General features: G+C 48.7%; 1 protein-coding gene across 2 annotated transcripts; it reads left to right on the forward strand.

The window, feature by feature from the left end:
• Positions 1-246: 246 nt before the first annotated feature.
• LPO (lactoperoxidase) lies at positions 247-19976 on the forward strand (the record flags this gene model as incomplete). 2 transcript variants are annotated; one of them, XM_081219573.1, is made up of 12 exons in its annotated part: positions 247-322; positions 1546-1633; positions 6061-6221; positions 7537-7654; positions 7974-8103; positions 8848-9054; positions 10531-10855; positions 12489-12649; positions 17134-17386; positions 18242-18415; positions 19184-19421; positions 19608-19976. In XM_081219573.1, the coding sequence occupies 12 exons, from the start codon at positions 247-249 to the stop codon at positions 19813-19815; spliced, it is 2139 nt and encodes a 712-aa protein (XP_081075699.1). In that variant the 3' UTR covers positions 19816-19976. The 2 variants fall into 2 exon arrangements, with proteins under 2 accessions (XP_081075699.1, XP_081075700.1); XM_081219574.1 differs by lacking the exons at positions 1546-1633; positions 6061-6221.
• Between the last annotated feature and the right edge of the window lie 195 nt (positions 19977-20171).

Raw genomic sequence — 20171 nt, forward strand, 5'->3', positions numbered from 1 at the left:
TGCATAACTACAACTCAGGACCTTCTGACCACAAAGCCTGTCTCTTTCCCTCTCCCAGGACCTACCATGGGCCTGCACAAATGGTAGATGCTTAGTTAGTTACTGTGGTTTCCCCTCCTCTGTTCTAATGTTAGGGTGTCTCATGTTCTCTGGGCTTTCTCTGCTTTACCACCCCCTTTCTGTGATTCAGTCCTACCCATGGGGACTCTACAAGGCTCACATCCTGATCCTGGTCTCATTTCAGCGATGAGGGCTCTTTTCCATCTCCCAGTCCTTTTGGCTTCCCTGAGCTTGTTCCAGGTTGCAGAATCTGACACAAATGGTAAGTACCACCTTGTATTGGTTTCCTGGGGCTGCTGTAACAAAGGACCACAAACTGGGCGGCTTAAGACAACAGAAATGTATTCTCCTACAGTTCAGGAGGCTGGAAGTCCAAAATTGAGGTGTTGGCTGGGTCATGCTCCTCTGAAGGCTCTAGGGGAGAATCATTCCTTGCCCCTTCCAGCCTCTGGTAGCTCCCAGCAATCCTTGGCTTATATGTGCATCACTCCAATCTCTGCCTCCATCTTCACATGGCCTTCTTCTCTGTGGTGTCCTCTGTGTGTCCTCTCCTCTTGTTATAAGACCACAAGTCATTGGATTTAGAGCCCACTCTAATCCTGTACCTGTATGACTTCTTCCTAATTAGCTACATCTGCAAAGACCCTATTTACAAATAAGGTCACATTCTCAGGTGCTAGTTGGACAAGTATTTTGGAGGGACGCTATTTAAGCCACTACACTCCCCTTGTTCAAAGACTGCATCCTGATCCCCCCACCATTCCAGACCCCAATTCGAGTAAAACGAGGAATCCCACCTCTACTCTACACCGTCCCCTTCCCTACCTCAGGGTCCTTGTGATCAGCTAAGCCCTTTGAGGGACTTGTTTTCAGGTCCACCTCACCAAGAACCAAAAAAAACCACACAGCCCAGAGCCCAGAGCCAACCTGAGTGGTCACACACCTTCTTAATCCCAACACTGGGTCCAGTCAGACCTCTGTATCCACAGGTTCTGCCTCAGCAGATTCAACAAGCAGTGGATTGAAAATATTTTTTTAAAAGATTCCAGGAAGCTCCCCCCCACCAAAAAAAACCCCACTGTGGCAACTATTTACATGACATTTACATTGCATTAAGTATTATAAGTAATCTAGAGGTGATTCAAAGTATACAGGAAGATGCGCATAGGTTATATACAAATACTATGCCCTTTTACATAAGGGACTTGAGCATCCTGGGGGGTCCTGGAACCAATCCCCTGTGAATACTGAGGGACAAATGCATTCTACTGGACTTCTAAAGAGTGATATTGACACCTTATTGAGTATCAGAGAGTATTCTTCCCATTCTGGGCTTTTCCTCCTGTCGAACGTTTCCTAATCTTGATCTTCTGTCTGCTCAGGTTTGAGTGGTGGGGATAATGGTGGAGAAAGAGGGAGACAGACCAAAGGGCTTCTCCAAAGAGGGGTGTCTGATACCCTGCTCCTTGTTTCTCCCCCTCCAAGAGCAGGCCACCCGCACCTTCACCATCTCTGATGCTGTGAGTCAGGTCAAGATCCAGGTCAACAAGGCCTTCCTGGATTCCCGGACCAGGTAGGTGAGACACACATACCACATGCTTCTCTTCCTAGGCTGACGAGTACCTCTAGGTCAGTCCTGACAAGCCAATGAGCCAAAGCAATTTTACAACCTGCCCTTCCACCCCCAGCCCCTGCCCACCTGCGAGTATGGGGCAAGTATGGGTAAAAGCCAACAGCTCCTAAAATCCTCAGCCTCTAAGTTACCTTGAAGGGGATGTGGTCTCATCCAATCCTAGAAGCACTTTCTTCCACGTGGCTGAGCGATTCCTTAGGTCATGCATTGCAGAGTCTCAGAAAGCCTGTCCCTAGAAGTTCTCCATTCATTCAACATGTCTTAGGTCAGGTCCCCTTGAGGCAGAACCTGAGACCTGGATTCACATGCGGTGGCTTACCGGGGAGCACTCTCACGAAAGCTGTAGCAGAGTGAGGGAGTGAGCCCAGATAGGTAAAAAGAAGGGGTTAAGCAGGGATGTGGTTTAAGGTCTAGCCCCAGCTGACCCCACAGGGAGATCCGGAGTGTAGGCTGCACTCAGAGCCTGTCCTACCCCAAGCAAGAGAGCAGAGGTTTCACCTGCCAAAGGGGTCCTTGATGTCAGCCAGACGTGCTGCAAGCTTGGCACTGGGGGTGGGGGTGGGGGGCGCGGTGTAGCACACTGTGTGACTCCCAGGCACCTCCAGCCAGGAAGCCACCCTGACTCAGAAGCAATTGCCCAAGAAAGTTACGGGAGTGAGCCATCAGCGGCTAGGGGAGGGGCACGCCAAAGCTATAAATGGGCCCAAATGAACTTGAGAAACGTGCAGGACACCAGCAGAGTCAGCCACCTCCCGACCATGTGTAGGGCCTGGGTTTCCTGAAATAAGCAATGCAGACTGGGTCCCTGCCCTCAGGAAGCCCATGCTGGAGCTAGAGAGGCAGGAAAACAAGAGTAACCACTTCACCGAGCAGAAAACAACCTCACTGGTGCCTCTTGCTGCCCCTCTCCTGGACTTGGGGTTTCATTCCTCTCTGGCCCTTGCATAAACTCTCAAGAGGTCCCATAACTTTTCTGCCGACTTTTAGATGACAAGATGTGCTCTGATCACTTCTAGTCCTTTCAGGAACCCAAATGTCAGCAGAAGAAGACAAAGCCCAGAGCCTCTCACTTTCCTCCCCTCGGAGCTGCTTTAGGCTTTCATAGTGTGAGAAGGGCGCGTGGTCCGTCCGTCCGTCTTTCCCGAGCTTCTCCTCATCCCCCAGCCCAGGATTGTCACTCTTAGGGGTCAAGCTGGGGGAGGTAAGAGAGATACAGGATGGCAAAGTCTAAGTGGCCTGGACAGCTTAGTGCCTGGGTGTTGGGGGTTGGGTCAGAAGCTCCTTCCCTCCTTGGGTGCCTTTCGGCTCTCAGAGATTCTGCTGCCAACTCTCCGACCCAGAGAAGTTTCTGATCAGTAGTTCACAGCTCCACCCCTCAGCCCTGGAGCTTGTGGCTCCCTCCCTCACCCCTCCTCACACCATCTTGAGCCAGGTCCCCTTTAAAGATGCTCCAGAAGACTAAAAGCTTTGCCCTGCTGCTGGAGGATGTGCCGATATGGGGCCGAGGGCTGCCCTGTCTGGCTTACTCTGCTGTTAGGCGCACAGCACGAGCCACGTCTGCTTTTCTTGTTTTCTTTAGGCTCTTTGGGCAGGGGTCAACCACCAGCCATAGCTCCAGGACACACAGCAGGGCCCTCCTCTCAAGGCCCTTGTCACTAGGCTGAGTGCAAAGAAGAAGCCCCACAGTGGCAGGAGGGAAATGGCTGGTATTTCAGCAACTACCTGCAGATGAACATTCTCTCTCCCTCCTTAACTCAATCCTTTTATAGCCCAAGGTCGGGGTAGGATAAAAGCCACACAATTGGTTTTCATCACCTCCTCTGCAAGTCGTGCTGCACAGGACGACCCAACCCTGCCTTGGAAATCATCCCCACCGATTAGTTCTTGGATTTAGGGGTCTCATGGAGACATCAAGAATCACATTTAAACATCTTGTTCACAAGCACACACACAATCCAGTGACTCACAATCTGTGATAAGGACAATGAAGGAAATAAACAGGGCAGTGGCTGCTACTCTAGGCTCAGGGAGCAGGGAAGCCTGACGGAGGATGAGAAGGAGCCGGCCATGTAGAGAGCCAGGGTCTGGGAGCAGCAAAGGCAAAGGTCCTGAGGCAGGAAAGAGCTTAGGGTGCTCAGGACACAGAAAGGAGGCCCACGCTGGTGGCGGCAGTAGGAAAAGAGGCCACACAGGTGGAGCCTGAGGGCCAGATAGTCAGAGGCACAGCAGTGGCTGACAGGGGCTGGGGGAGAAGGGAGGGACTGGGCTGGCTGTTCATGGGTGCGGGGTCTCCTTGGAGGGTGATGAAAATGTTTGGGAACTAGATAGAGGCAAAGATCCCACAACGTCACGAGCCCGTACACAGTAAGCCTGTGGATTCATGCACGTCACAGGGAGAGCCAAGAAAGTGCTTCAGTCAGAGTGGCCTGGTCTGCATTTCGTTCGAAAAAGCGCCTTCCTGCAGCCGGCTGGAGAACGGATGGGAGAAGGACAGGAGAGGAGGCATGAGTCGCATTAGGAGTCTGCTGTGGCCATCCAGATGGGAGAGCATGGGGGCTAGGACAAGGGGGTGGGCCTGGAGATGGAAAAAGAGCTCCTCCGAGGCCCTGCTTGCTCCCGTGGAGCCCGGCCCTGAGTCAGAGCAGGAGGTAAGTCCCCGGTGAGTCAAGGTCAGGCAGGAGACCGCGCAGAACGCTAGCCAGGGGAGAAAGGCAGGAACAGGTAGGGCCTTGCATGGGACCTTTGGGTGGAGCCCTGGGAGGCCCAGCAACACACCTTCTCTCTTGGGTGGGGGGGCCCTTTGGGACCTATGATGATGGTGATGGCGCTGATGCTAACACGTGTGAGTGTTTACTCTGTGCCAGAGACAGCTCTCAGCACTTCACATGCCTTCCTCCCCCAAATCCTAGAAAGTGCTAAATCCAACTATGTGAAATAGCTGGTTTTGAAGTCAAAATGATCAAATAACGTGATTACGATCAGTATCCTCGTTTTATGGGTAAGGAAATTGGGTACAGAGATGTTGAGTAACTTGCTCAAAGGCACCAGCTACTAGGTAGCAGCAGGAGTCAAACCCAGCCAGCGTGCTCCAAAGGCCCTGATGTAAGTAACACAGTGAGTCCTAGCTCACTCAGAGGTCATGTCTGTAGACCAATCCTGGGGGAACCAGGGTTCAAACTCTAGGTCAGTGCTGTCCAATACAGGAGCCACTGACTACATGTGGCTACGGAGCCCTTGAAATGTGGCTAGTGACACTGAGGAACTGAAGTTTTAATTGTATTTAATTTTAATGAATTTCCATTTAAACAGCCACATGTGGCTAGCGGTTACCATATTGGACATGCCGTGCAGCAGTCTGGGCCACTGGGCCATGATGTCTCTTGTAACAGCAACAAAAGGCAGTCTGGCTTTTCTTCTTGGGTCTTTTCTTACCGAGGTTGGGGGGAGGTTGGAAGGGGTCAGGCCTGGTGATTACAGCTCAGTCATCGCCCATTGTTGCCCCTCAGGCTGAGCACCAGGCCCCCTCATGCTTGAAGTAGAATCGATAACCTGATCCACAGGGACAGGCCAGGAGTTACAGCCTGTGACGCATATCCCCGAGCAGGGTTGCCTTTGTGAGAATTTGAGCCACTTCCAAAATTTCAGTCTTAGAGCTGTAAAGATCATCTCATAGGACCCCTCATCTCACACACAAGAAACTGAGGCACAGGACGGGGGAGAGGGTTCTCATGCAGCGGCTTTTCTGACACCACCTTGCCCTTGGTCACCAACTTCTTAGTAGTAGAAAGGGTTTTGGCTTCTCTTTTTATAGATAGGTAATTAAGACAAAGCCCGAACATCTGGCCCAAGAAATGGTCAACAAGAGGCTAGATGCTACAGCCACAACTAAACAAACTCTGCACTAACTCTAGGGCCAGATGGGATGAAGGATGCTTTCATGGGCAGACCTGGGGCCCATAGGCATGTTATTTCCAGAATTCTCGGTGCACGAGGCCAGCTCCACGGTCAGGGGTTCCTCGGTCTGAATCGGTACGTCCTGGGACTTAGGTGTTTTTAGGGTTCCCCAACGGATTCGGAAGCAGCCAGCACAGCTGCAACCCTCTGACTCTAATTCAGGAAGTGCTCATGTCCATCTGTCTGCCTTCCTTCAGAACCAGACTTAATGAAGCTTAAAGACACACGGTAGCTTCCTCCTCCCAGAGGAGATTTCCCAGAGGCATCAGAGGAGAGCTAAGAAAAGATCCTGAGAGCACAGAAGTGGGGGTCTCCTGCATGCTGCCCACTGTACACACACAGCACCTCACACCCCTGCTACAGGGTCGGAGCCGAGGGCCCGGTCATGACTCCCCCGTTGCTCTCCATTGTAGCCTGAAGACGGCCATGAGCTCTGAGGCACCCACCACCCGACAGCTCTCCAAATACCTCAAGCACGCCAAGGGCTGGACCCGCGTGGCCATCCGCCACGGGCAGGTGTGGGAGGAGTCCTTAAAGAGACTGAGGCAGAAAGCGACTGGGATCAATGTCACAGGTACAGAAAAACCCCCCAGCCCTCTGATGGCAGGAAGCGGTCATCTCTCCGCAGGAGAGAACACAAGCCACCAAAAGCCACAGTTCGTACTGGGAGCCACGTCCTCTCTCTCCGTCAGAATCACGGACTGCAGAGCAAGGAGGGGCTGGGAGGACAGCCAGGCCAATGCTCCTTTTGCAGAGAAAGGAACTTGGGCCCAGCAAGGTCACATTGCCAACTCCAAATGAGGGGACATTTGTGCCTTTTGTTATAACACCATCTGTAAGGCCTCTGTCCAGAGGAAGGGCTAAAGTTAATAAACACGGGCTCCCTGTCCCAAACCACAGTGTCACCATTTCCGCCTGTGGAGGGGACATTTCAGCCACCTGTGTCAGGGGGGATTTCCTGGGATTACGTCACAGGTGATGAGCTGTCTCGCCTGTTCTGGGTACCGTGGAGCTGAAACAATGAGCCGATGGATTGATCGTGACCTCCTCAACCCCTCTCCCCCAACCCCTACCAAATGTCACTGTTCACGGTGGGTCACGGAGGAAGGGGATTGGTCTTGACGGGAGGAAGAGGCTGCACGTTCTCCCTGGGGAAACCTCAAGCGGGGGAGGACACCTGGCCTAGGACTTGGGCAAATTCCAAAGCTCCAAAAGGAGGAAACCAGGACAAGGTAGGAAGAAGTAGGAAGCACTTTGGACCCTGAGACTCTTAAGGTGCTGGGGCCTGAACCTCGGCCCCTGCCAACCTCCGCAGGTGAGCCCCCAAAGAAGGCCCCCAGAGCCGGATTCCCTTCAGGCTGCATTAGGACGTTGGCGGCTCTTCCCATTCTGCGCCCACGTGGAGGTCTCTGATGCCTAAAGCTCCCCACTCTGTTACTCCCGCCGAGATCACGGCGCCCCTCACCTAAAAATGCCCTGTCCGTTCCCAACATCTTTCCTATCTAGATCCCTGCGTGCTTGGGACCTTAGACGTCAGTGGAGCTTTAGAAGAAAAGCAATCTTCTCAAACTAACTCATACTAACATGTACCTGACCTCTCAGGGGTATTGTTCTAAAAGAAAGATCTGTTGATTCAAAGGGTCTGATAGACAAAGAACTACTAACAATTCTGGAGACCGTTACTATCTGTGTGGCCTTGGGCAAGTCTCGTTCTCTCGTAAAATGAGAATTTAAATTCTTACCTTAATGAGTTGTCAGGATTCAATGCGAAATGCTTACTTAGAACGTAAAATGTATTCCCCCAAAAATCAAGTTCAAAAAATGAACCTCCCCTCAGGGCCTCAGAATGGAGAAAGAACTCAGCCCTTTGGGCATCCCTTCTCTTTCAGACCCTAGCCTGGACTTGACTGCGCTCTCTCAGGAGGTGGGCTGTGATGCCCCAGTTCCTTTGGTGAAATGTGATGAGAACAGCCCTTACCGCACCGTCACGGGAGACTGTAATAACAGGTGAGTGGCCAGTAGGAGGCAGGTTCTCCCGATCACCACAGCCAACCCCTCTGCCCAGCCCACCTGCCCTGCTCAGCCCAGCCAGGGGCTTTGCCACTTGGGCATTACAGGCATAACTCCCACCGCCTTACCCTCCTGGACTAGCGTCCCACTGGAATCTGTTCTGTTGGAACCCCGCTAACTTCCCCACCTTCTAAAGAGACCACTGCATCCCACTGGAAGGAGCACCTTTCCCCAGGGGATCCCCGTGGGGTTTGCGGAGAAGCGGACCCCGGAGCGAACCCACCGCCTAGGCTGAGGGCCGATCTTGCGGTTTCAGGAGGAACCCCGCGCTGGGCGCGTCCAACAGGGCGCTGGCGCGCTGGCTGCCGGCGGAGTACGAGGACGGGCTCTCCCTGCCCTTCGGCTGGACGCCGAGGAAGACGCGGAACGGCTTCCCTGTCCCGCTGGTGAGGGCGGACACGGGGTGGGGGCGAGCCCCGAGCAGGCGGGTGAAAGATGGGAGTCAGAGGGGAAGGGATGCCCTCCCACAAACACACAAGGAAAGGAAGAAGAAATAGGTGCGAGGACAGGCGCGCGGTAGAACCGCATCCGGAGAGAGATGGAGATTTGGACTTCCTCCCTGGTGCTGTTCCGGAAAATGCCACTAGAGAGCAGCAGAGTCCAGGTCCCGGATCCCAGCCACGTGATGGTCATGTCCCAGCTGCCGTCAGGCCAAGTACCCTGGGGTCTCCCAGGCAGATGGCTTCCCTGCCCCATCCTGTTCGCGCTTGCCCTGCCCCAGCCCCTGGAGTGCATCAGCTGGTGCTTGCCGGGACCTCCTATCTGTTGGCCTCATCTGAGTTGGCGGGCCCTCCCCAGAGCCCCTCTTCTATCCCCGGACACCTGGCACCTCCGTGGCACTTACTTCAGGGACAGCCTGTCTTTGTTTTCCCTCTTTGAGTGGAAAGGGCACTGGTCTTGAAGCCAGCAAGTCATACAGACTTGGCCCTTTGTAGCGGCAGGACCTTGGTGAGTTGACTTCACCTGTCTAGTCCTCAGTCTCCTCATCTACAAAATGGGGTAATGCCACCTACCTCATAAGCTTGTCATGAGGATGAAGTGTACCTGTTACATCATAGGTACTCTATAAACTGCAGCTGAATCTGAATCCTCAAAACACCTTTTCCTCCCTGTCCTCTCTCCACCTGTAGGCCCGTGAGGTATCCAACAAGATTGTAGGCTACCTAAATGAAGAGGGTGTTCTGGACCCAAACAGGTCCCTGCTCTTAATGCAGTGGGGTCAAATTGTGGACCACGACCTGGATTTTGCCCCCGACACGGAACTGGGGAGCAGCGAGTACTCCAAAGTGCAGTGTGATGAGCATTGTATCCAGGGAGACAACTGTTTCCCCATCATGGTACGTCCTGCAGCTGCGGGTCCCTGGCAAACCCCTTGCCTCCCTGATGTGGCAGACATTCCCAGCCTGTCAGCCAGGACCTCTTGGAGATCTTGAATGTTGATTTGACAGGTTCCCAAGCCTCACACATCTATTCATTCACTCACCTATTTATGTATGTATGTATGTATGTATGTATGTATGTATGTATGTATGTATGCGGTACGCGGGCCTCTCACTGTTGTGGCCTCTCCCGTTGCGGAGCACAGGCTCCGGACGCACAGGCTCAGCGGCCATGGTTCACGGGCCCAGCCGCTCGGCTGTGGGATCTTCCCGGACCGGGGCACGAACCCGTGTCCACTATATCGGCAGGCGGACTCTCAACCACTGCGCCACCAGGGAAGCCCACCCACCCATTTATTTAGCAAATAGACATTAATCATCTACTCTGTGCCAGGCAGTACACTAAACACTTAGAATTCAAAGGTGAACAAGACACTGTCCCTTCCCTCAAGGACAAAGAACCTGTGTGGGAAATGGACAAGTAATCACTAAGGGCAAAATTGGGAAGCTCTGGGGAGTGTTGTCTTCATCCCTGGCCCAGCAGCACTGATGTCACCTGGGGTCTTATTAGAAAGGTAAAATCTCAAACCTCATCCCAGACATTGGGAAGCAGAATCTACATTTTATCGGAATCCCCAGGAGATTCATTTTATAGACAGTGAAATTTGTGGAATGCTACCGTAAGTCATCTCAGAGTCGAGAAGGCTACTCCCAGAATGGATGAGTCAGGATGAGTGGCAGGCATTTGTGGGCATTTCCAGCAGGAAGGGAAGGGAACTTGCAGTGGTGCACCTTTCTTCTTATTCATGATTTTACAGTTAGAGAATGATTTATTCGCTCACACACATCGGGACTCTGTGTTGTGGTATAAAGAGCATAAGGTGTGAAGTAAGGTCAGCCTCGATCTGAATCCCACATCTTCACCTTTCAGTTTGTAAGATCTTGGGCAAATTACTAACCTTTCTGAGCCTCCGTTTTCTCACGTGTAAAATGGGACAGAATTGTCTACCTTACAGGGTTTTATGAGGACCAAAATGAGATAAAGTATGCATAGTGCCAAGCACATGGTAGGTGCAGAATAAATAAATGGTAGCTGTTGTTAGTAGTAATTATTAACAAACCCTTTCCTGCCTCATGTCCTGCTTCCTTATGCCAGGATCTCAGGACTCTCTCTCAACCAAAAATTTGGAGTTTTTGCTATGAAAGATTGAATGATTCCCCCTCAGCCCTTTTACCCAGCAGATGTAGTGACCTTCAGGGAGTTGGGGGCCCAGGATTTATAGCATCAGCAGGAGGCATCTGGAGCCATTGTCTGGTACCAGGGTCCCAGGAGGGCACCATCAGCATCTTTGCCAGCTGCATCCAGACCTACCCTGGGGAGAGGTTGTCAGCTGTACCACCTCTGCCCAGTCACCCACCCCGATCTCTCTGCAGTTCCCGTGCAACGACCCCAAGGTGAAGACTCAAGGGAAATGCATGCCTTTCTTCCGAGCCGGCTTTGTCTGCCCCACTCCACCTTGCCAGTCATTGGCCCGAGAGCAGATCAATGCTCTGACCTCCTTCCTGGACGCCAGTTTAGTGTACAGCCCTGAGCCCAGCCTGGCCAGCCGCCTCCGGAATCTCAGCAGCCCACTGGGCCTCATGGCCATCAACCAGGAGGCCCAGGACCATGGGTTGGCCTACCCGCCCTTTGACAACAAGAAGCCGAGCCCCTGTGAGTTCATCAACACCACTGCCCGTGTGCCCTGCTTCCTGACAGGTGAGTCTAGGCTGGCAACGGAGGGACCAAAGGACAAGGGGATTATCCAAGGGAATTATCCTGGGGCCTGAGAGCAGAGGAAGGCCAGAAAAGCTTCTCGAGGCCACTGGGTGGCTTCCAGGGAGGCTTTACCATTGCTTCTTCTCATTGTCTTCTGGAAAAACACACACCAAGCCACCACTGCTGTGGGCAGTGGTCCAGGACTGGCAGAAGGGTGCAGATGAATACAGAATCTAAGAACATGTGTTCACTGTATTAATAAAAAAATATTAAGGAAGTCCAGTAAAGCACAAAGAAAATAAGAAAATCCACACAGTCCCACCACTCACAGATAATCATTGTTAGCATTTTAATGCCTATGTTTCCAGTTTTTTTCTATCCTAGATCTAGTTCTACCTTGTTTTACACAATTGGGGTCATACTAGAAGTAATTTTCTGTAAGCTGATGTCTTCTCTTAATGTGTCACATCTTTAAATATTCTTCTACATCATGATCTTTAATGGCTGCCTGGTATTCCATGACATATATTTATCATAATTTATTTTATCAACCCTACTTGGAGACATTTGTGTCATTTCTAGTTTTTCTGTGATTTTTTGTTTGTTCATTTTTGTTAAGGTCCTGAGCATCCTTGTTGATGAATTCTTGTGCTCATTTTTAATAATTTTACTAAGATAACTTCCTAGAGGAGAACGTTCTAGATTAAGAGGAATGTATATTTTTAAGGCTTTCTATAAACTTGGCACAAAGTCCCCACTCCACGTAGCCTGTACGCAGCCAAAGCCCTCCACTTCTCCTCATTCTGGAGGCTCATGCCCTCCTGGTCTTCTCTGCCTTTGGCTTCTGGAGGCCTTCTCTCTTCCAAAAATCCACTCTCCCAGGACAAACCCCCAGCCCACCCAGACATGGCAGAAGACCCAGATCTCTTGGTAGAGCTCTTGGATTCTATGTCCATACACATCTCACATCAGTCCAGACACAAAACTAAACCCTTCCTGTTTTCCATTAAAATATCCAGTAAGACCAAGCATTCATGAATTTAATAGACTTTCCTGAAGATTAGAGGACACAAGGAGAAGTCCCCTTATGAAACAGCTGGTCTTTTACCATCTATATGACCCTCTCCTCCCAATAGCCTCCATCTCTAGATTCTTCTCCCTTATTACACAGAGGAATTCAACCCTACCCAAGCTCTTACCCTCAAACTTGCATTCCTAAAACCATCCAAATTGTTCCGCACAATAAAAAGCCCCTCGTTTATTTGTAGGTCCCGTCTTAGAAGGCAGTTGGGATTTAATTAGCAAAATTTTACTTTTTAATGTCACCTGTATGTAGTCTTTCTTTACCACAGTCTTGTGGGTTCGACCTTATTAGCCCCATTTTCACAGATATGAAGACTGAGGCTTAGCAATGTTAAGTAACTTGTCCAAAGTGACAGAACTAAAAAGTGTGTGTGGAGACCTGGGATTCAAATCTATGAATCGCAACCCCGATCTCTCTCCACCTTAAACTAACTGGAAGGAGGGTCTTAGGAGAGCTTCCCTCTGGGACACCACATTTATTCTTTGTGCAGTTACTGGGTTCTGGGGCTGCTCAGGGAGGGGCACACCCTTCTGCCTTCTGGGCTTTCAGGAGATCCCCGAGCCTCAGAGCAGATCCTGCTGGCCATTTCCCACACCCTCCTTCTCCGAGAGCACAACCGGCTGGCCAGAGAACTAAAGAGACTCAACCCTCATTGGGATGGAGAGAAGCTCTACCAGGAAGCCCGGAAAATCCTAGGAGCCTTCATGCAGGTAAGAGGCTCAGGAGAGCTGCCTCATGTGCCAGCCTCACTTCTGCTCCTGGCTCTGCCCTCTGCCCGCGGCCACGCGGCCAGTGACCTCCTCGGCTTTCCACACCTCCATTTCCCCCTCCTCTCCTCTGCTGCTTCTTTCTCACTGTCTCATTCTTTTAAACCCTCCCTTTTGTTTCTTCAGCTTCTCGGCCCCAAAATGAATCCCTGGATTCAGGGTGTTGGAGAGTCATTCATATGCCAGTCCCTCAGTGTGCCCGCCCAGGGGCCACCACTGGGACCACAGGCACCATCACTCCTGGGACCGTTACGTCACAGTTCTTTTGATTGTTTTGATTGGATTATCTTCTAAAAGTTTCCACACCTAAGCCACATGTCACAGGCATAGTCCATTGCTATTGTTGATTGACTGATTGACTAACTAGAAGAGACTTAGAAAAGTTGATATGTCGATATTAACCATACACATATTTTTTAAACATTTTATTTAAAAATAATTGTAGATGCTCAGGAAGTTGTATCAAAAAAAAAAAGCACATGCACCTAGTCTCTCCCAGTGCTAACAGTTTGCATAACTATGGTACAATATCAAAAGCCAGAAGTTAACATAGATACGAACCATAAAGTTTATTCAGATTTCACCAGTTATAAGTACAGTCAATTCATGTGAGGGGTGTGTGTGTGTGTGTGTGTGTGTGTGTAGCTCCATGTAAGTGTATCACATATGTAGTTTCATGTAACCACCACCACAATAACGACACTTACCTCTACCATCACCACAGACTCCCTTGTGCTACCTTTTTATAGCCACATCCACCCTCCCCCTTCCCACATCCCTAACCCCCCGCAACCACTAATCTGTTCTCCATCTGTACAGTTATGTTATTTCATGAGTATTATATAAATGAAATCATGCAGTATGTATTCTTTTGAGACTGGCTTTTTACTTTCAGCATAATTTCCTTGAGGTTCATCCAACTTGCTACATACATCAATTGTTCATTTTTTTGTTCAGTAGTATTCCATGTTTTGTTTAACCATTCACCTATTGAATGACATTTGCATAGCTTCCAATTTGGGGCTATTATGAATAAAGCTGCTATGAACATTCATGGATAAGTTCCTGCATGAAAATAGGTTTTTATTTCCCTGGGATATATGCCCAAGAGTGCAATTGCTGGGTTATATGCTAAGTCCATTTTTAGTTTTAAAAGGAACTGCCAAAGTATTTTTCAGAGTGGCTGTACTGTTTTTTACATTCCCACCAGCAATGTATGAATGATCCAGTTTCTCTGCATTCTGGTCATTATTTGGTGTCATCACTTTTTTTTTTTTACCCTTTCTGATAGGTATGTAGTGATATTGCATTGTGGGGTTTTTGTTTGTTTGTTTGTTTTTGTGGTATGCGGGCCTCTCATTGTTGTGGCCTCTCCCGTTGCGGAGCACAGGCTCTGGACGCACAGGCTCAGCGGCTATGGCTCACGGGCCCAGCCGCTCCGCAGCATGTGGGATCTTCCCGGACTGGGGCACGAACCCGTGTCCCCTGCATCGGCAGGCGGACTCTCAACCACTGCGCCACCAGGGAAGCCCTGCATTGTGGTTTTACTTTGCATTTATCTGATGGCTGATCATATTGAACTTCTTTTCATGTGCGTTTTTGCCATCTGGATATCCTCTTCAGTAAAACATCTGTTCATATATTTTGCCCATTTTCAAAATGGATTTTGTCTTTTTGTTGAGTTTTGAGAGTTCTTTATATATTCTAGATATGAATCCTTTGTCAGATATGTGACTGTAAATATTTTCTCCCAGTCTGTACTTTGTCTTTTCATTTTCTTAATAAGGTCTTTTGCAGAGTAAGAGTTTTTAATTTTGATGAGGCCAAATTTATCAGTTTTTTCCTTTCATAGATTTTGTTTTGATGTCAAGTTTCAATTCTTTCCCTAGTCTTAGGTCCCAGAGGTTTTTCTCCTGGTTTTATTTTTCTAGACATTTTATAGTTTTATCTTTTACATTTAAGTCCATGATCCATTTGAGGTTAATTTTTGTATAAAGCGTAAGGCTTAGGTCAGGGTTCATTTGGGGTGGGGGGTATGGTTGTCTAATTGCTCCAGCACCACTTATTGAAAGGCTGTCTTTCTTCTTTTGAATTGCTTTGGCTCCATTGTCAAAAATTATTTGGGCATTATGTGGCAGCCTGGATGGGAGGGAAGTCTGGATACGTGTATATGTACGGCTGAGTCGCTTTGCTGTGCACCTGAAACTCTCACAACATTGTTAATCGGCTACACTCCAATATAAAATTAAAAGTTTTAAAAAACTATTTGGGCATATTTATGTCCATCTATTTCTAGGTTGTCCATTCTATTCCACTAGTCTATGTGTCTATTCCTACACCAGTACCACAGTGTTTAATAACTGTAGCTATATAATAAGACAACATTAGGAAGAATGACTCCTCACTTTATTCTTTTTCAAAATTATTTTGGCTATTGTAGGGTCTTTACCTTTCCATATATATTTTAAAACATGCTTATCTATGTCTACAAAGAAATCTTGCTGAGATTTCGATAAGAATTGTATTAAAACTATAGATCAATTTAGGGACAATTGACATCTTTACAATGTTGAGTTTTCCACTATATAAACATAGTATGTCTCTCCAAGTATTTAGATTTTCTTTATTTCATCAGCATTTTATAATTTTAATCATACAGATCCTATACATGCTTATTACATTTATACCTGAGTATTTCATTTCCTTTGGAGGAATTGTAAGTGGTATTACATCTCTCATTTCAGTTTCCACTTATTCATTATCAGTGTATAAAAATATAATTGATTTTTATGTGTTGATTCTGTATCCTATGACCTTGTTGAACGCAATTAGCTCCAGGAGTTCTGTAGGTTCCTTGGGATTTTCTACATAGATAGTCATGTCATCTACAACTAATGTCAATTATATTCGTTCTTTTCTAATTTGTATGTTTTTCATTTCTTTTTCTTGCCTTGTTACAGTGGCTACAACTTCCATTACTATACTGAATAAGAGTGATGACAGCAGACGTTCTTGTCTTCCCAATAGTAAAAGAAAAGCATTCAAGGTTTCACCATTAAGTATAGTTAGTTGTGATTTTGTTTTGTAAATGCTCTATATGAAGTTGAGGACGTTCTGCTCTATTCCTAGCGTAGTGAGGGTTTTTATCATGAATAGATGTGGAATTTTGTCAAATGGTTTTTCTGCATTGATGTAGATAATCATATGACTTTTCTTCTTTAGTTTATTCTGCTTGCTTTAGGTTTACTTTGCTCTGCCTGCTAGTTTATTGAGGTAGGAGCTTAGATTATTGACTTGAGAGCTTTCTTCTTTTCTAACATAAGTATTACAAGTGATATAAATTTCCCTCTTAGCACTGTTAGTTGTATCCCACAAATATTGATATGTTGTATTTTCATTTTAATTCACTGTGTATGTTTTGTTGTTGTTGTTTCTTCGTTTAAGACTTTCTCTTTGACCTATGGGTTATTGAGAAGTATATTGTTTTACTTCCAAGTGTTTAGAGATTTTTCTGCTGCCTTTCTGTCACTGATTTCTAATTTGATTCCATCATGGTCAGAGAATATACTCTTATGATCTCGATTCTTTCAAATTTGCTAAGGTTTATTTTATAACCCTGGTATGGTTACCTTGTTGAATGTTCCATAGGTCCTTAGAAAGTATTTGTATTCTGCTGTTGATGGGTGTAGAGTTACACAGTATATCATTCTTCTTTCCTTTCTGGAGGTCACACGTCTTTCCCCTGTGCGTGCGTCTCTCTCGTCTTATCAGGACACTAGTCTTTTTGGATTAGGACTCCATCCTTATGACATCATTTAACCTTAATTACCTCTTTACAGGCCCTATCTTCAAATACAGTCAAATGAGAGGGTTAGAGCTTCAACATATGGATTTTCACCCATAATAAGTCTTCTTGGACCACAAGAAAAACAAACCCATGCAAGCTAGTTCAGATGTTCAGTACAGGTTCACCCTATACATGTATCAACTGGAAGCTAGTAAGGGTTTCTCCCGGAACCCCCAGGCAGGGAGTGTAGTTGGGCCTCAACTAGGGTGAGAGCCAGAGACTGGAAACCATCTGGAATTACGCAGCTACTCTCACTCTCTCTCTCCCTCCTCTCTGCTCCTCTCTTCACTTCTCCACTCTCTTTCTCTGCAGATGGGTTTTCTCTGCTTTTCTGCACATGATAGAAAATGACAGCCCATATCACCCCATCTGTCCCCTCAGATAGAGCACCGCCAGAAATAGCTTGAATAGCTATTTCTATTCAAGCTATAATTTCTTGAATAACTGCATCTGAAATCTAAGTTCCTGAGAGAGAGAATCTGACTAACCAGCTTAGTCTGGTGCCACAGCTGGGCCCGTCCACTGTGGCCAGAGGTAGGGCTTCTCACACCCTTTTCTCATGACTTGTTTCTCCTTCCAGATTATCACCTTTAGGGACTACCTACCCATTGTGCTAGGTGATGAGATGCAAAAGTGGATCCCTCCATACCAAGGCTATAACAACTCTGTGGATCCCCGAATTTCCAATGTCTTCACCTTCGCCTTCCGCTTTGGCCACTTGGAGGTTCCCTCCACTGTGTTCCGCCTGGATGAGAATTATCAGCCATGGGGTCTGGAAGCAGAGCTCCCCCTACACACCCTCTTCTTCAACACCTGGAGGATAGTCAAAGATGGTATGTCCTTTCAGGGAAGCATTGTCACTAGCTGTCTCACTCTGTAGCCTGCTTCTAGGGAAACCTGTCTTGGAAGTCAGACTCCAGGCACTTCCTGTGTGACCCTAGGCAAGTGAATTCACCTCACGGAGCCTCAGTTTCTTCATTTGTAAAATGGGGACAGTAATAATACCTATCTCATAGGATATAAAAAAATAGAAATATATGTATAAAGCGCCCTACAATGGTTCCCGACACACAGGAGGTGGTCACTAAATATTAGTTACTATTCTTTCTTTCTTCCGCTGGCCTTTAAGATGCTGAGTTTTCCCTGTTTTCTTTCCCTGCCTCAGGTTTCTCTGATCCCTGCAGAAATAATTCCTGGGTCTGGTAAAAAAAAAAAAAAATTGCTCTTTTGTGCTCTCCTCTACGGCTTTCCACCTACATTAAGTGCCAAAGGTTGAACCCAGCTCCCCTTTATCCTGAGTTGGGCTGTGTTGAAACTGGCTTTACTTAAGGCCTGACAAGTCAGGGCATTTTCCAGAGATTTCTGACATCTCTTCCCAAGCTGCACAGTTCATTGGGGGAACATATGGAGGAGGAGGAGCCAACTCTCTGAACTGGAGCTTGAAAGAAACCCTAAGTTTATGCTCATGCCATCACCCCAGGACGGCAGGTGGTCTGGACTGACCCCCAGCCCTCAGCATACCCTGCGGGCTGCATTGTGCTCCTCTCTCCCCACTTCCAGCCCGAGAGGTGCAGTTGGCCCTTCTTTCACCTGAGAAAGAGAAAATGTCTGGTGGAGGGAGGATCCAGCAGTGGAAGATGTCCCCAGCTGCCCCCATCCCCAACGTGGCCTCTGGGTCTCCCTTGCAGGTGGAATTGACCCTCTGGTGCGGGGCCTGCTGGCCAAGAAGTCCAAATCGATGAATCAGAATAAAATGATGACCGGCGAGCTGCGCAACAAGCTTTTCCAACCCACTCACAGGATCCACGGCTTTGACCTGGCTGCCATCAACATACAGCGTTGCCGGGACCATGGGATGCCTGGTGAGTGGGCCTAGGGTCCTGCCAGGCCTGGGGAACTTTTAGCTACTTTCTGGGGTTCCAAGGGACTCTCGTCTGTAGCCCTGAGGAGCTGATCACTTCTAAAACAGAAGGCAGAGATGCCCTTTTTTTTTTTGACCGCGCCACGCAGCATGTGGGATCTTAGTTCCCCGACCAGGGATAGAACCCGTGCCCCCTGCAGTGGAAGCACAGAGTCTTAACCACTGGACCACCATGGAAGTGCAGAGATGCCCGTTTTTAAAACTCACTTTGCTCATCTGTGAAGTGGAATCTTCCATTCACCTTAATGCAGAGGCCAGAGAACACATCTGGTACTTTCTTTGAGCTCCTCAAATGAAAGAAATCAACAACTGACTTGTAAAACCAGTTTAAACGTCCAGAAAATATGAAGAAAAGGATAACAGAGGGAAAACAACGACAATCGGATCTTCCTAAATGCAGTACTTAAGAGCCAGACTGCCTGGGTTCGAATTCCAGCTATGCCCTTTCTACTTATGTGACCTTAGGCAAGTTACTTGACATCTCTATTCTTCAATTTATGTTTGTGTACGGTGCTTAGAATAGTTCCTGGACCCATAGTAAGCACCATATAACCTACAAGCCCCCTCGAAGCTTAAGTGCCACAGTATAAAACAATGGCTCACTGACTCCCTATTCCAAGGGCTGTGAACACAGACTTTCTGGGGCTGATGGAGCTGGAGTGGGCATGTCTGCAAGGGGGACGAGACAGCTCCAGCCTCTCTGCCCTAGGGTACAACTCCTGGAGAGGCTTCTGTGGCCTCTCACAGCCCCAAACACTGCAGGAGCTGCAGGCTGTGCTGAAGAACAAGGTGCTGGCTGAGAAGTTACTGGATCTCTACGGGACCCCTGACAACATTGACATCTGGATAGGGGCCATCGCTGAGCCCCTGGTAGAAAGGGGCGAGGTGGGGCATCTCCTGGCCTGCCTCCTGGGAAGGCAGTTCCAGCAGATCCGTGATGGAGACAGGCGAGTGAGACCTCAGCGGGGAGGGCGTGGAGGGCATCCCTTCTCGGAGGTGGGCCGTGGGCGTCCTACAGGAGGACTGACGCCAGACCTTGGCATGTTCCGGTGACCTCCTTCCTTCCCCTCTGGCGGACTGGGGAGGGTCCAACAGCTGGGCTGTATGGAGAGACTCTGCTTCTGTCTCTGCAGGTTCTGGTGGGAGAACCCTGGGGTCTTCACTGAGGAGCAGCGGAACTCTCTACAGAAAATGTCCTTTTCACGCCTTGTCTGTGACAACACCCACGTCACCAAGGTCCCGCTGCACCCCTTCCAAGTCAACAGCTACCCCCAAGGCTTTGTGGATTGCTCATCCATCGATAAGCTGGACCTCTCACCATGGGCCTCCAAGGAGAATTAGGGGCCTGGGCTCCACGGCCTCCCAAACTGTGCAATAAAGGTCCCCTTGGTCCACGATGCCACTTCAAGCAAGCTCAGTGACCCGGTCCCTTAGAGCTCCATACCTAGTCTTCTTTCCAGCCGGGTCTCTCTACACTCCCTGGATGCACACCTTGCTCAAGCCCGAGGCCAGCCCCTCGGCCTCTCCAGCTCTTCCTCTTGACTCCATTCTCTCTGCCTGTGGAAACCCACCTTTCTGTCAAGACTCCGAGATACCCTCTGAGATACCTTCCAGTCTAGCTTGCTAGATGTCAGCCATCCTCTCCCCTGGACAAGTCAAGGCCTTTACACCCTTATCTTTCCTCCCCGTGATTGTAA

Source organism: Mesoplodon bidens, assembly GCF_964165515.1.
Source record: "Mesoplodon bidens genome assembly, chromosome: 19".
Classification (NCBI taxonomy): Eukaryota; Metazoa; Chordata; class Mammalia; order Artiodactyla; family Ziphiidae; genus Mesoplodon; species Mesoplodon bidens.